We start from the raw sequence: 15,604 nt of genomic DNA on the forward strand, positions 1-15,604 counted from the left end.
GGTAGACTGGAGAGACTTCAGTCAGTTTTTCTCGGTATGATCAGTGATGTCAGATGAGAAGACATGTTTTTGTTTTGAGAAAAACAGCAAACAATTTTAAAATTGATCAATCGATACTCTTTTCTCAGTGCCAAAATATTGAAAAAAACATAACAAAAAGGAGTAAGTTTCATATATCTTTTGGTTTCATTGATATTTTTCCTCGAGCATATGGTGTTATCACTATTATGGATTTACTGGAGGCAATGTTTGTTCACCTAATCAACGATTTATATATATTTCCAATAAAGTAGTTGTTTTTTCTCTATTATAGTGACTTTCAACACATTTCGGCTGGTTCGTCACTTTTACTTCCATTTTTGGAAGAATGTCGGGAGTGAGAATTGAACTCGTGATCTCTGCGTGAGAGGTATGGATGTTACCACTACGCCAGATCGCCTCCACTTTACATAAACATTAACATGAGTAGTTGTTTTGAATTACTCATTTTCGTTCAATATGTGAAGACCCTTTTCGTGCCGTGTTAATATATTCAAAACCGTCATCTAGCATCCCTGGATATGAGTTCAATGTTTACATTTGGTTGTGTTGTTTGGAAGAGGCCCATTTGAAAATCTGTAAAATCTTGCAATAACTGAATTGAATTTGATGGTTGCAGTTGAAAACATACATTGCTTATGCAATACTAGTTTAGCCGTGAAACCATTTTTGAAGATAAAGGCGGAGCAAAGGAATACCGATGCTTTCAATCAACAAGATGAACAAACACCTCAAACAAACTAGACGATTCGACTTATTCATTGACGAGCGCGGTCAAACGGTCGTCGAACCAGACGAGCTACTCGTCTGTTTTTAGTCTAGCTCGGCTTCTGGAATATGAAATCAAACGAGACGAGCGCTCGTCTGCTCGTCTCGTTTTCTGGAATAGGGCCCAAAATTATGACATCTCTGATATGACGATTCCTTCCTCGAGTTTTGTGCTTACCCCTTTGCTTGATTAGTTCTCGGGATATGCAGAAACGTGTGTTTAATTTATATGACAGCCTCCCCTTAAGAGAGAAGGAAGGATGTCGTATCACAATGAAAACATCTCTTGCCCCTTGAAAACTCCATATGCCAAATTTGGCTCCGTTCGCTTGCTAACTTCTTGAGCTATTTGACCTTCCCCCCTCTTAGAGAGGGGGGAGTTCCGTTCGCTTGCTTAATCCTTGAGTTATGCAGAAAATTGTGTTTCTTTTGTATGGCAAACTGAGCTGAAGAGTTCACTGGTGCGAGCTGAACGGCGCTGAGCCGCTCACTATGATGAGCTGATTTGCTCATCTCTAGCCAGTTGTGCAAACCAAGCCATCCGCCCCGGGTGTCACCCGGTCACGCTACGCCACTGCTGGGAGGTACTAACATCTTCTAGCACACAACAATCGTTGTGATTAGAGATCGATTAGACTCTTGCATTCTGCAAATTCCTACCTTCTATTAAACAATATCAGGAAACATCAAAACATCAGAAAACGAGCGAAACGGGTGATAAACGTGTATTGTAGAAATTCAAAAACTTTCAAATGTTGTACAAAGTATTGTATTTCACCAAACACTAATGCAAGAAGGTGATTATCGACATTGAGTGTTTTTATTAAAATTAAATGGATCAAAAATGCTTGATTGCGGAGAGAACTAAAGGCTGATTTTGAAAGCCACAGAGCCACCTCCCAAATAGCATTCTTCTACCAAAATGGATAATTTCATAATCAATGTCTGCCAATTGTAATTTTTCTGCTTTCTACAAGCGATGTTAACTTATGTTGATTACTATCCGATGACAACCACAAAAATATTGTTAACTCATAGTCGAACCAAATGCCTTCGCGGCTTGGCGAAACCCTGGAGCTACCGAAGTTTCTCATATTAATCAAAACAGCTCCCAAAATGGCCATAGCCATCAATCAGTTTGTTTAGTTTCCATGCGAAGCAATATTATGAATTAGATTATATTGTTAGAAACAGGACCTGGTCTTCCCGCAGCATGACTTTAATAGAGCGGAAGTTCCTTTTGCGAACCCTTTGCGTGCATATCGCTACCGCTGTATAAATTATTATTATAGCCGTTGCTCGGTTTCATGGCTCTATACAGGATCGCTGCCTCAACGGTGAACTTATTTATTTGTCAATTTCATTTCCAATGTATCGCTGCCATCCACAATTGCCCTTTGTTACGCTAGACTCTCTCAGGTGTTTTCCCCTGGCGAAGGAAAACTGCGAATTATTGCTCAGAATACTGTTCTTGGTCTTGTCAGAATTTATGATTTGTTAATTGTAGTTTAGTTTTTTATGGAAGTCTCGAAGCAGAGATTTGGGCGAAGCTACTGACAGTCAAATTTTAACATTGTGTTTAACGTTGTCTGTTTAAATTTTAAGCCTTTACACTGATGAAAGCGGTAATAATCAAAATTGAGGAACGTGACTCGTATACCTATACTTAAGAATTTCGATGTCGCAATTTGCTCTTCTATTTTTTTTTTATTAAATCATTTGTGATGCTAATCATCCTGTTTCATATTTTTCTTCACGATGGCTTCACTCATAAGTTTGATTTGCTTTCTTGTGAAGATATTTGGATCCTCAATCGTTATGCTATCCATTATCGCTGAAAATGAATAATAAAATAAGAAAAAATAAATAAAATGGAAATGTTCAGAACTGGATTACATCTTCTAGTTTCCTTCATATTTCTGAGCTGATATTCGTTACGCTCTTCTAGTATATCAGTCTGATACTCTTTGGAATACAAACACGATTGATCAACCGCGGCACTGTTAAGCTTCATAAGGTAGTTGATTCTTTCTTTGGCATTTGGAATGAGAACTGCACCTAAAAATGTACATGATTTGTAAATCCATGTGCTACATATTGAATATAGAATAACTAGTTTATGTCATGTCATGTAGGGGGCTTTACAGTTCGTAGTTCAGAATATAGAGCCTTGTATTCTGAGAACTGTTCAACAGACTTTTTATGCTTTTTCTCATTAGATAATTTGGATTTCCTAATTAGATACGAATATTTCAGTTTATTTACTTGATTTTATTAGTTTCAGTTTTAGATATTCAATATTTTGAGAATCGCTGAACACGATCTCTTGCTTAGTCCTACAGAAAATGTATATTCCACTTTTTCGGTTATCCCATTTTGGCTGAAAAATAAGCCTAACAGCTGTCAGAACATAGGGCAATTCTATCCGAAACACAAATCCCACGAATCCACCACTGTATAACAGCATCGAACTTACAGTCAACTTTGGTTGGAGCTATTGATGTATCAAATCGAGCAGTATTGAGAGCGCGCTGGACTGTTCCAGCATTGGACTCTGTTTCCATGTTTTTCATAATATCCAAAATATGTTCGAAAGAAGTCTTCAGAGTTCTGTTTACTTCTTCAAGTTCTTCATCCTGAGCCAATATTTCGTCCTGTTTTTTCTTCTCACGAACGATATCGTCTTCAACAGATTTGCACTCTATTTTCCGACTAGAAGCAAATCAATTGTACAACGAAATGCATAAGGGCTTTTTTTAGACGAGATGAATGTAACTAATACCGTAATTCATCTGGAGTGTAGTCGTGCAACAGTTCATCGTGATTGATTTGCGCCAATTCAGTTTCTATTTGCTCTTTTTTACTATCAAATTCTCGACGTGTCAAACGCTTCTTTATGAGCTTGTTATCACGTCTTTGTTGCTTCACCCTAAACGATTCACAATTAATTTGAAATCTCTAGACAAGTTATATGTAGTGTAATATGTGTAATATGTAAACTAGTTTTTCAACTAGTTTTATAACTTAGGTATAAGGTGTATAATAGCGAATTCGTTTTTGAACCTGTGTTAGTTCCAAACTGACTCTGTAATAAAAAAACGTTTTCGGGTTCACGAATGATGCGATTTGTTAGTGTGCGTTACATAGTCTGAGTGGTTTATATTCGTACAGTGTCGACATCTGGTGGCGACAATCGTGCTTGGGAGGGAAATTACTCTCTACCAGATGCAGGGCTGAAGACAGTTTTGAAAAGTTAAAATTTGAATGAAAATTTCTACTTCATGTTATTTGATTACCTAACACATGTAGTCCTAACATTTATTTAACTACTAGCTGACCCGGCAAACTTCGTCCCGCTCAAAATTCATTTTTCGTTATCACATTCAATTTTTCTTACTAAGCGCACGTTCATAGGTCCAATCGCAGAACTATTCATTGATTGATTTTCTAATCTACCCTTTAAAATCTCCTTTTACTATAAAATTCCTAGTACTTCTACGTAACTCGTCATTATAATATCAGATTATTTTCAGACACAATTCTCTTTCAAAAATTTTCAACCACTCACAAATAACATGTTTCTTCGTTACTTCGTTACTTCGTTAATAAATGTTTGATACAGAAAATATGTTTGATACAGAAAATATGATAGAAGGAAAACTGCGAATTATTGCTCAGAATACTGTTCTTGGTCTTGTCAGAATTTATGATTTGTTAATTGTAGTTTAGTTTTTTATGGAAGTCTCGAAGCAGAGATTTGGGCAAAGCTACTGACAGTCAAATTTTAACATTGTGTTTAACGTTGTCTGTTTAAATTTTAAGCTTTTACACTGATGAAAGCGGTAATAATCAAAATTGAGGAACGTGACTCGTATACCTATACTTAAGAATTTCGATGTCGCAATTTGCTCTTCTATTTTTTTTTTATTAAATCATTTGTGATGCTAATCATCCTGTTTCATATTTTTCTTCACGATGGCTTCACTCATAAGTTTGATTTGCTTTCTTGTGAAGATATTTGGATCCTCAATCGTTATGCTATCCATTATCGCTGAAAATGAATAATAAAATAAGAAAAAATAAATAAAATGGAAATGTTCAGAACTGGATTACATCTTCTAGTTTCCTTCATATTTCTGAGCTGATATTCGTTACGCTCTTCTAGTATATCAGTCTGATACTCTTTGGAATACAAACACGATTGATCAACCGCGGCACTGTTAAGCTTCATAAGGTAGTTGATTCTTTCTTTGGCATTTGGAATGAGAACTGCACCTAAAAATGTACATGATTTGTAAATCCATGTGCTACATATTGAATATAGAATAACTAGTTTATGTCATGTCATGTAGGGGGCTTTACAGTTCGTAGTTCAGAATATAGAGCCTTGTATTCTGAGAACTGTTCAACAGACTTTTTATGCTTTTTCTCATTAGATAATTTGGATTTCCTAATTAGATACGAATATTTCAGTTTATTTACTTGATTTTATTAGTTTCAGTTTTAGATATTCAATATTTTGAGAATCGCTGAACACGATCTCTTGCTTAGTCCTACAGAAAATGTATATTCCACTTTTTCGGTTATCCCATTTTGGCTGAAAAATAAGCCTAACAGCTGTCAGAACATAGGGCAATTCTATCCGAAACACAAATCCCACGAATCCACCACTGTATAACAGCATCGAACTTACAGTCAACTTTGGTTGGAGCTATTGATGTATCAAATCGAGCAGTATTGAGAGCGCGCTGGACTGTTCCAGCATTGGACTCTGTTTCCATGTTTTTCATAATATCCAAAATATGTTCGAAAGAAGTCTTCAGAGTTCTGTTTACTTCTTCAAGTTCTTCATCCTGAGCCAATATTTCGTCCTGTTTTTTCTTCTCACGAACGATATCGTCTTCAACAGATTTGCACTCTATTTTCCGACTAGAAGCAAATCAATTGTACAACGAAATGCATAAGGGCTTTTTTTAGACGAGATGAATGTAACTAATACCGTAATTCATCTGGAGTGTAGTCGTGCAACAGTTCATCGTGATTGATTTGCGCCAATTCAGTTTCTATTTGCTCTTTTTTACTATCAAATTCTCGACGTGTCAAACGCTTCTTTATGAGCTTGTTATCACGTCTTTGTTGCTTCACCCTAAACGATTCACAATTAATTTGAAATCTCTAGACAAGTTATATGTAGTGTAATATGTGTAATATGTAAACTAGTTTTTCAACTAGTTTTATAACTTAGGTATAAGGTGTATAATAGCGAATTCGTTTTTGAACCTGTGTTAGTTCCAAACTGACTCTGTAATAAAAAAACGTTTTCGGGTTCACGAATGATGCGATTTGTTAGTGTGCGTTACATAGTCTGAGTGGTTTATATTCGTACAGTGTCGACATCTGGTGGCGACAATCGTGCTTGGGAGGGAAATTACTCTCTACCAGATGCAGGGCTGAAGACAGTTTTGAAAAGTTAAAATTTGAATGAAAATTTCTACTTCATGTTATTTGATTACCTAACACATGTAGTCCTAACATTTATTTAACTACTAGCTGACCCGGCAAACTTCGTCCCGCCCAAAATTCATTTTTCGTTATCACATTCAATTTTTCTTACTAAGCGCACGTTCATAGGTCCAATCGCAGAACTATTCATTGATTGATTTTCTAATCTACCCTTTAAAATCTCCTTTTACTATAAAATTCCTAGTACTTCTACGTAACTCGTCATTATAATATCAGATTATTTTCAGACACAATTCTCTTTCAAAAATTTTCAACCACTCACAAATAACATGTTTCTTCGTTACTTCGTTACTTCGTTAATAAATGTTTGATACAGAAAATATGATAGAATATAGACAGCTTCAAATCGGACAATTCCTTTCTCGAGTTTTGCTCTTATCAACACATTCGGTGATCCATTTTTATTTATCTAGATAGAAGAAGATATAGGAGTGCGTTTTATCACATTAAAAAAAATCAAATGTCATGTTTGGTTGAAATATGTGTATTATTTTTACGGCATCCCCTCTCCATTTCAGAGGAGGGAGGGGTGTCATACCATCATAGAAACATTTCTCATACTCAAAAACCATCACATGCCAAATTTGGCTCCATTTGATTGATTAGTTTTCGAGTTATGTAGAAATTCATTTGTATTGTAGCCTTCCCTTAGAGAGGAGGGAGGAGTGTCGAACCAGTTCCGTTCCTTGGGAACGTATGGTATCTGTTTTTCCTCGAGGTACGCCAACGTCTTCTTGGCGTAAGGGGAAGACGCCTTGTCCGGCCAGAAGACGTACTTCCCATCAGAATGATGCTCCTCTAATCAGAGACGAACCACGGTTGAAAGTCTCTTAAATAAAGACAAAAAAAATGCTCCTCTAAGAACGGAACCAGAATCTTCTCGAGGCATTCCTCCTGGTAGTGGCGTAGTGTGCGGGCGGCAAATCCAGCAGCCTTCAGGTGGATACGGTGCTTACTCGGCGCTTTTTACTTGATGTTTGGTCAAATAATTCAGTACAATTCTGGCTAGGTGCGATGGCGCGTTATCATCATGCAAAATCCAAGAATTGTCGGCCCACATTTCTGGTCGTTTGCGACGTACAGCATCTCTCAAACGCTTCAAAACGGATAAATAATATTCTTTGTTGACTGTCTAGCCCGGTGGAAGGTACTCATAGTGCACTACGCGTTGACAATCGAAGAAAGCAATCAGCATCATCTTCACTTTTGAATGGGTTTGACGCGGTTTTTTCTCGTCTTCGAAGCGCCATTCTGACGATTCTTGCTTTGTTTCTATGTCAAATTCATAGACCCATGTCTCGTCGCCCGTAATAATCCGTTTCACGAAGGGTGGAGCACTTTGGGCTTGAGAAATCATCTCTTCAGCAACTGTCTGTTGATGGTGTTTTTGCACGAAATTCAGTTCCTTCGGAACGAGCCTGGCTATCACGCGTCTCATACCCAAAACAATGTGCTGTGCCATTCCATATGCAATGCCAAATTCACTAGACATCTCTCTTAGGCGGGTACTACGATTTTCAAGCACAATTTCTTTCACTTTCTTCAAGTTTTCATCGGTGTTCAACGTCTCTCGGTAACGTTTGAGTACGGTATTTACAGTCGATTTTGGAAATTTGAGGAATTTTGCAATCTTTCTTCCCGACCACGTCGGGTTCTCAATGTGATTGTGCGCATTTTCTTTCGCCTTTCGCGTTCCATCGTCGATAGCTTTTGGATGTATCATTCAATCTTGACGAATTCTGTACTACTGAATAAACAAACCACCCGGATCAAAACGCTGTCAATAGTTGCTCGATGTGACAACTAGGGGCGCTGAAGTGAATAAAAATAAGCGACCAAATTCTAACTGAAATCCACATTATTTCTTAAGCTGCATTATAAGAACGCATACTTCTAAATAATGTCTGTATTATTGATAAGCAATTTTTTTGCTGGAATGAAAGAGCTTGCTAGTCTGGTTTACACTGAAGTAAAAATGGCACAGACCGCACATCATGCGAACACAGTTTCAGCAATCGTAAATTGATTGAAAATTATCTGCGTTCTAAAATGAACCAAGACCGACTCAATGGCTTGGCAATTTTTTCGATCGAAAATGAATCGCTAGCAGATCTTGATTCAAATGCAATCGAGGATCATTTTGCTTCAGTTAAAGCACGCAAGGAAAAGATTTGACTAGCGAATAAGCAAAGCTGGTAATGATTTTTTCCTAACCTTCTAAATACGCATAAACTGCTCAAAGTGAATTATGGTATGAGGGAGCAGCTTTCTCAAAATCTCAAACTCAAAGTTAGTTTAAAAATCGATTTAAGTTTTTTTTTGGGCTCTATTTTCATAGTTTGCCAGGGCGCTGTCTACCCTCACTACGTCGCTGCCTCCTGGTACACATTCTGGCTGATGGCAAGTCCGCTCGGTTTGTTAAACCAGGGCTTCAAGATCCCTTTGTCGGAGATTGCAACATAGAGCATAACTTTCATCTCAAACTTATGCTTGTATTTGTACCTCACCCCGGGAGGTGTGGACGCCTCGTCGCTAGAATAGTACCGGTCATTGCTGGGAAAGTGGGACTTTAACAGCGGAAAATAACTCTCTCCGTCCAGCCCGAACGACATCCCGTGATAATTTTTCGTCAACCGGCACTGAGATTTCACGGTCGCTATCTGTTCATCCGTGTACTCTGGGGACCTAGTCTTCATCCGACAGATGATGCCCTCCTGCTTGAGCGTTCTGTGGATGTAGGAAGGAGAGCAGCGAAATTTTCGGCCTGCATCACGCAAACTTGTACCATCCTTGATGTCAAACAGAGATTTTCAGAGATTCCTTTTTCTTTATCGTCATAATCTTCGCCGAAACGGCCACTATTGGTCTTCTGCTCGACGTTCCGGGATGCCAGAATTCGGTAAACAGTGCTCACCGATACATTTTCGTCCCGAAAGTGGTTTACTGTAAACTTTTGACGTAGGACTACGTCTTTCATTTCTATACCGGGGTGTAGAATCAAAGTTTCGAAAACGAAAGCGTTACGCCGGAGACCGAGATTTTGAGCGTTAATAGCTCCTAAACAACTGAACGAAATGGTATGATACACTTCATTCGAAAGATAAAATGTCTACGCGTTCTATATTTGTTACTTTTTGATCCAAAAACTTGTTTCAATAGTCTTAAAATTGCTTCAAAACAGGCTATTGAAATCACCAATCGGTATATAAGCGAGCGCCGCTCGGAAATCCACTCAGTTCTAATTGAACAGCGATTGGAGCATGTTGTCGCTGTTGTGGTGAAGCTCTTAGTTTATCATGATAGCGCGGATGAACGGTGTCACCAAGAGCCTGTTTGTGCACCCTAGGCCAGAAGGGAATCCATCAGGAGGAGAGTGATACCACAAACGGTTCCCCGGGAAGACATCGCTACACACACATACACGCGTGGAGTTCTTTCCGTTTGGATGCCATTCAGCATCGAGAAAGTTCCGGAAAGATCTAATCATTTCTGGAAAATAATCTGCCAGTTCCTCTGGGAATTTAAAAATACATTCACGTGAAAGAGTTTATTCGAATGTTTTCTATCCATGTAACACTGTGACCAAATATGTTTCAATCAAGTACAAGTGTTCGTCAGGACACACTCGTTAGTTGGCAGCGCATGTGGAGTGAAGATGAGTTCGGTCGTTGGTTACACACGATTATCCCTAAGGTCTCGACGAGTGCATGGTTCAAGGGATTGAATGTAGGTCGTGATTTCATTCGCGTGATATCTCGGCTCATGTCCAATCACTACAACCTAAACGCGCATCTCTATCGCATTGGGCTCGCAGCAAACAATCTTTGTGATTGTGGCGATGGCTACCACGACATCGAGCATGTTGTCTGGTCGTGTATCCGGTTCCATGCTGCTCGCTCTCAGCTCTCTAGAGCACTGAGAGCACAAGGCAGACAATCGGATATCCCCGTCCGGGATATCTTAGGTAGCCGTGATCCTGATCTTCTGCTTCATCTATACCTGTTCCTCAGGAACGCCGATGTCAACGTTTAATGATGTTTCCTTCGTTGTGTCCCCGTTTTATATCCCTCCTATCCGATCGATAAACTTTTACTTAGTCGCGGCAATACATACACACACTCTTTACAGATACACGGGCCAAAGGTTGTGCAGTCCACTGATCATTCAACAAGAGCCAAAGGTTGTACCGCTCGAGACAACTCTACACGAACTGATGATTGCGCCGGCTAGTGACCATTCTATCCTGGATTCCTCGAGTCGAGAAAGACGCACCACGCTAGATATGGGGTACAGACTAGGGAGCGTTGCTGATTAATGGTCAGCTTCATCCCAATAGGAAGTAGCCCGTGTCGGGCACACATATAGAGCATCGAAGACTGCAACATACCAATTATGAGAACACTTGTAATACTAACCTCGAGCCAACCGCGAGTAATCGGTTACATATTACTAACATAGTTGTAAGACAAAAATTGTCAAAATATTGGACTCCCGGCCCCGTCAGGCTAACGCCACATGTGCCTTAATAAAAAATATATTTTGGGGGAAAAAAAAGTACTATTAACAGGTGGTTATCGAGTTAGTATTAACCACTGGTGGGCTTTCAGTATCGAGGAAAATGTGGAAATATCTAATCGTTACTGAAAATAATCTGCCAGTTCCTCTGGGAATTTAAAAATACATTCATGTGAAAGAGTTTATTTGAATGTTTTCTATCCATGTAACACTGTGACCAAATACATTTGGTTTTGTGATTTTCCAATCAATAGCAATTAACAGGATAGCTTCTGAAGATTATTCTTCTTCATCAGTAGGATATTTCCGTATCCAATATTGTATGCGCCCGCAATCGATTATTGCTCAGTCGCCGAAAGTTCCGAGCTCAGAGAGTTCATTCCCCTCTAGTTTGCCTTTCAAATTGCCATCGTATACCACACCTTCTCTCGATTCAATCACACACAAAAAGCATACTTAAGCGATATTCTGGTGGTGAGACACATTCATTTTTCGTGAGGACATCGACAAGACAATATCGTTGCCTAACGTGCTGGAGGAGGTGGACGGCGAAGGATCGACACATACACGCGCAGAATTCTTTCCGTTTGGATGCCATTCAGCATCGAGAAAGTTCCGGAAAGATCTAATCATTGCTGGAAAATAATCTGCCAGTTCCTCTGGGAATTCAAAAATACATTCATGTGAAAGAGTTTATTTGAATGTTTTCTATCCATGTAACACTGTGACCAAATATTTTTCAATCAAGTACTATTAACAGGTGGTTATCGAGTTAGTATTACCCACTGGTGGGCTTCCAGTATCGAGGAAAATGTGGAAATATCTAATCGTTGCTGGAAAATAATCTGCCAGTTCCCCTTGGAATTTAAAATTACATTCAAGCGAAAGAGTTTATTTTAATGTTTTCTATCCATAAAATATCCATATAATACATTTGGGTTTGTGATTTGTCAATCAAGTACAGTTAGCAGGTTAGCTTCTGAAGATTATTCTTCAGAACAAGGTTTTTCGTATCCTATATTGGATGCATAAAACCTTGTGCCTCCAACGTAACGCTCTCGTTTTCGAAGTCTCCCAAATATTCATTTATTCATTCATTCAGAATGGATTTAGATTCAACTTCAAACAAATGATCTCTAAATCAACGATAGTCCTACGTCACCCTTGCGGTTATACCATAGATATAACCCACTTCCTGTTTTTTCTTTGACTTTCACGCGTTTCGAGGAACTGTACAACGCGCTCGCGGAGTGCTAATTGTTTCGACGCCATATTTGACCGTACTGACAGCACACGAGCGAAAAGAAACGAGCAATTCGTTTCTAGGGAGCCCAAAGAGCAACTCTCTCGGTGAGAAAAAAAAAAATTAACGCTGGAAGATGGGAATCTCGTATTCGTTGTATAAGACAGTTAGCGCAACTAATAGTTGAGTGGAAGAATTGTAGACGTGATGAAAGCAGGGGATGGATAAGTTCGGCGAGCAGTTATGCATACTAAGAACGAATTACTTCTGGATCTTGGTGTTATGAAACCACAGGGCAGTTTCCTTCAGTAGTACCGCACCATCCGTAGCTGCTAACGTGACAACGAATAATAATCATTGCGAGAAACTTCAGGTACTACTAAGGTCTGAGCTGGAATGGTGAGTCTCACTACTTGTACCAACTCCAGTAGATATTCTACCAAGCAAAGGTATCAACCTCGTACAAGAGGTACTGGATGGGGAAGAAGTTAGCGCACCGTTGGTAGTTCTCTCTCTGTCAGTTTGTGTGATGGGCTGGAATACGTGAAGGAACAACGTTTAGGGGTTTAGGCATAGTGTCGTACTGATGGTCAGATGACAGTTGTTTGCCTGCTTGTGAGGTATTATATTGTTCGATAAAGGTTCTGTGGAAGTGCTGTTCATCTTCTTGTGAGGCACCAACCGGTTGCTGCGTGTGAGCATTAAAACGACACATTCGATGTTAGGGTATGAGCCATAGCTGCAATTGAAGGGTTGTGCTTGTACTGAATTCAGTGCATAGGCTTGGAAAATTATGGCCCATACTACCAGCATGTGCTGGTTCCAGTACACAAGTTTGTTACAAGATGGGAAATTCCATTTTGAGTGGAAAACGTGAAGGTGATGATGAATATTCTCATATACTATGATGCCAGGCATTCGAAGTCGTCGAAATTCAAAGAATGTTACTGAGAACACGAGAACCGTATGTTAAGTATCTGGTCTAGGCCAGAAATCTTTTCATCGATATTGAGTACGGACTTTTTGTGAAATGTGATTTCAGCAGAACGACTCTACTTGCCATACAGAACTGCATTTGCAAAACAATGGTCCAATTGAGAGGTGAACAATTAATATCTAGGGATCTGTAGAAAGCCGACATTTTCAAAAATGTTCAATTCAATTGAAAATTTCAATTTTATTTTGAATGCGTTTGTACTGTTTAAATAATAACTTATTTTTATTTTTACTCCTGGCATATAACTCACCTAGGGTAGATTTGTTTAGGGTGCCCACATGATGTGGTGTTCTTTAATTTCTTCAGTTGGATTTCAATCGCATCTCTTTCAATTTTTAGATCTGTCATACTTTGGGTGTCTCGATTGTAACGAAGTGGGTTCACTTCAAAGTCACTCTTTAAAAAGAAGGCAGTATGTAAGAAAGGTGAATATTTGATGCGTTAAAGTAACGTGAATCCGTTGAGCAATAAAAAAGGAACATTGACGAAATACTTACATCTCTTCTCACGAGGGTTTTCACGGTTGTATTATTTGTGTTTAGAATTTCCTGCTGTTTTATTAACTCATTGAAGTGATTTGATAGTCTCTGGCTGGTTTTTGTGTTCAAGTTCTTGAAAGAATTAAGAATTATTGTTCAGCTTGACTTATACGAAACCAGATTGACCCGACTCGAATCCCCAAAAATTCAGGACTCTCACAATGTTGAACTGATTGACCGTTCATTTTATTCATGATCACGTTTTCTTATGATCCTACATCAGATTTTACGAAGACTGTATGATGGTCTCGTAAAAACAACGTTTCGTATTCCCCAGATCTCTCTCCTAGTTTCATTAATAGTTTTTTTTTATTGGAGAGATTTAGTCACGGTAAAATACATTATTTGTAGAATCAAGCAAATCTTGTCACTAAGGGCCTGTTCTTTGCTCATCATACATTCATCGTAAAAAATGTCAAGCCCAGCGGAATCACAGTAAGGTTTGGAAAAAATGTACTCAAAATGAGGCACAAACTCTGAATCTACAAAAACAAGAAGTATACCTCGAACTCCTGCTGCAAACTTTGGATATTTTTCATTGCTGGAATTCCCGTTCTTATAGTTTTTTGAATGAATCTATCCTGCTCTACTAAGTCCTCCTGTAGTGAGCTCAGTACAGAATCATAGTATATTGAGTCCTAGAAAACGGATAATAGGCCCGGGTAGTTTTCAGCCTTCTCAACGCTGTATTATCGAGTGGATCTACATTTATTACATATTACCTTCAACATAACCGTGATGGCAATGTTATAAGCTCTGGTAACAGCGCTTGCCGTGCGAGAACGTGTGCTATAGTTGCGCAGCTCCAGTTCATAATGTTTTGCCTCGATCTCTTCGTATAATTCTTGCGGATCGGAAAATTTCGTCCTGTCTTGCAGTGTCGACAATTTCATCTGATCGATTAGAGCAGTTTTATAATAGTAAATAGAGTGAATTAGGAATTAGGTAAGCTTACCAATTCGCCTTCGTAATATTTGGCTAGAGTGCAGAGCCGATGGGTATGAAGGTTGAGAATCTTACGCTTTACACACTTTTCCTGGTCTAGCTTTTCAAGAATCCTCTAGGATGGCAGATAGTTTGAAATTGTTATAGAATAATTACGATCCGTAGAATGGGTTTCGTTTCAAATTGTATATGAACATGTACTCGTAAAAATGACAGGTAATGTCAGTAGTTTACGCAAATAAAGCAAAAACGCTGTGTATAAACCATCAGAAAATGGGTATTTCATATTACTGACCTCAATCATCAGGGCATTATAGGCCCTCTGAATTCTCAGGTGATCAAGGAAACAGTTTTTAACGCGTTGACTATCTCCGACGGTGGCGACGTGCAATGTGCTGGTATTGTCTTTGATAGCTATGTGAATTTTCTTAGTATATAGCTGTTTGTTTTTGCGTTTCAATATGGTTTCAAGTCGCTTCAGTTCCCCATCGCGTTCTGGAATTCAGGAAAGGTAGCCTATACAATAGTTTCAAATGCGACAGAAATCGTACCGTATAATTTTGAAATTCCGCTATACTGGATTATTTTATCTCCTTGAGTCCATTTCGGATCTCTCATGCGGTGAAATTTCAAATAATGATAGCCAAAAATTCCATGGTTTTCTCCAGTTTTTGGGTTGAAAAACTTTTTCCCATTTGACATGATTTTAGCTTCACTAGCTCGTTGGTATACGCAAAGAAACGAATGGTTTTTTTCTGAGATTGCTACGATTTCAAAGACAGTTTGACTTAACCCTTCTTTGCATGTTTTTTTCTTTATTGGTGAAATAATAATTTTGCGAAAATAATTTTGGAAAAAAAGATTAAGGAAGTTAAGTTAAGAAAAAGGTTTGTTTGTGAACACAAATTAATTCAATAATTTCTAAGTTTTTAAAAATAGTCTCTATAGAACGATTTGCAATAGATCTTCGCTATATTTCATGTTTCGTACTAAATAAGACAGATCCTGAGTTCAAAGAGGAGGCCCTTCAACCAT

At 38.6% G+C, this 15,604-nt stretch overlaps 1 protein-coding gene across 2 annotated transcripts; it reads right to left on the reverse strand.

The window, feature by feature from the left end:
- Positions 1 to 2,405: 2,405 nt before the first annotated feature.
- Positions 2,406 to 15,289, reverse strand: LOC129762889 (uncharacterized). Of its 2 annotated transcripts, XR_008740741.1 has the most exons (15): positions 15,121 to 15,289; positions 14,865 to 15,064; positions 14,580 to 14,684; positions 14,347 to 14,517; positions 14,128 to 14,262; positions 13,583 to 13,696; positions 13,336 to 13,481; positions 5,807 to 5,953; positions 5,501 to 5,736; positions 4,921 to 5,082; positions 4,685 to 4,858; positions 3,590 to 3,736; positions 3,284 to 3,519; positions 2,704 to 2,865; positions 2,406 to 2,641 (listed from the first exon to the last, which is right to left on the reverse strand). XR_008740741.1 is itself a non-coding variant. In XM_055761477.1 (11 exons), the coding sequence occupies exons 1-11, from the start codon at positions 15,269 to 15,271 to the stop codon at positions 4,752 to 4,754; spliced, it is 1,674 nt and encodes a 557-aa protein (XP_055617452.1). In that variant the 5' UTR covers positions 15,272 to 15,289; the 3' UTR covers positions 4,217 to 4,751. The 2 variants fall into 2 exon arrangements, 1 of the variants encoding a protein (XP_055617452.1); XM_055761477.1 differs by lacking the exons at positions 2,406 to 2,641; positions 2,704 to 2,865; positions 3,284 to 3,519; positions 3,590 to 3,736 and having other exon boundaries at positions 4,217 to 4,858.
- Positions 15,290 to 15,604: the final 315 nt, after the last annotated feature.

Source organism: Toxorhynchites rutilus, chromosome 1, assembly GCF_029784135.1.
Source record: "Toxorhynchites rutilus septentrionalis strain SRP chromosome 1, ASM2978413v1, whole genome shotgun sequence".
Lineage (NCBI taxonomy): Eukaryota > Metazoa > Arthropoda > Insecta > Diptera > Culicidae > Toxorhynchites > Toxorhynchites rutilus.

Coding starts and splice junctions, on each gene's coding strand:
- LOC129762889 (XM_055761477.1), bottom strand. CDS start 15,271: ATGTCAAATGGGAAAAAGTTTTTCAACCCAAAAACTGGAGAAAACCAT. Junction 15,065..15,120: donor CGGAATTTCAAAATTATACG/GTACGATTTCTG, acceptor CCTGAATTCCAG/AACGCGATGGGGAACTGAAG. Junction 13,482..13,582: donor AAACCCTCGTGAGAAGAGAT/GTAAGTATTTCG, acceptor TTCTTTTTAAAG/AGTGACTTTGAAGTGAACCC.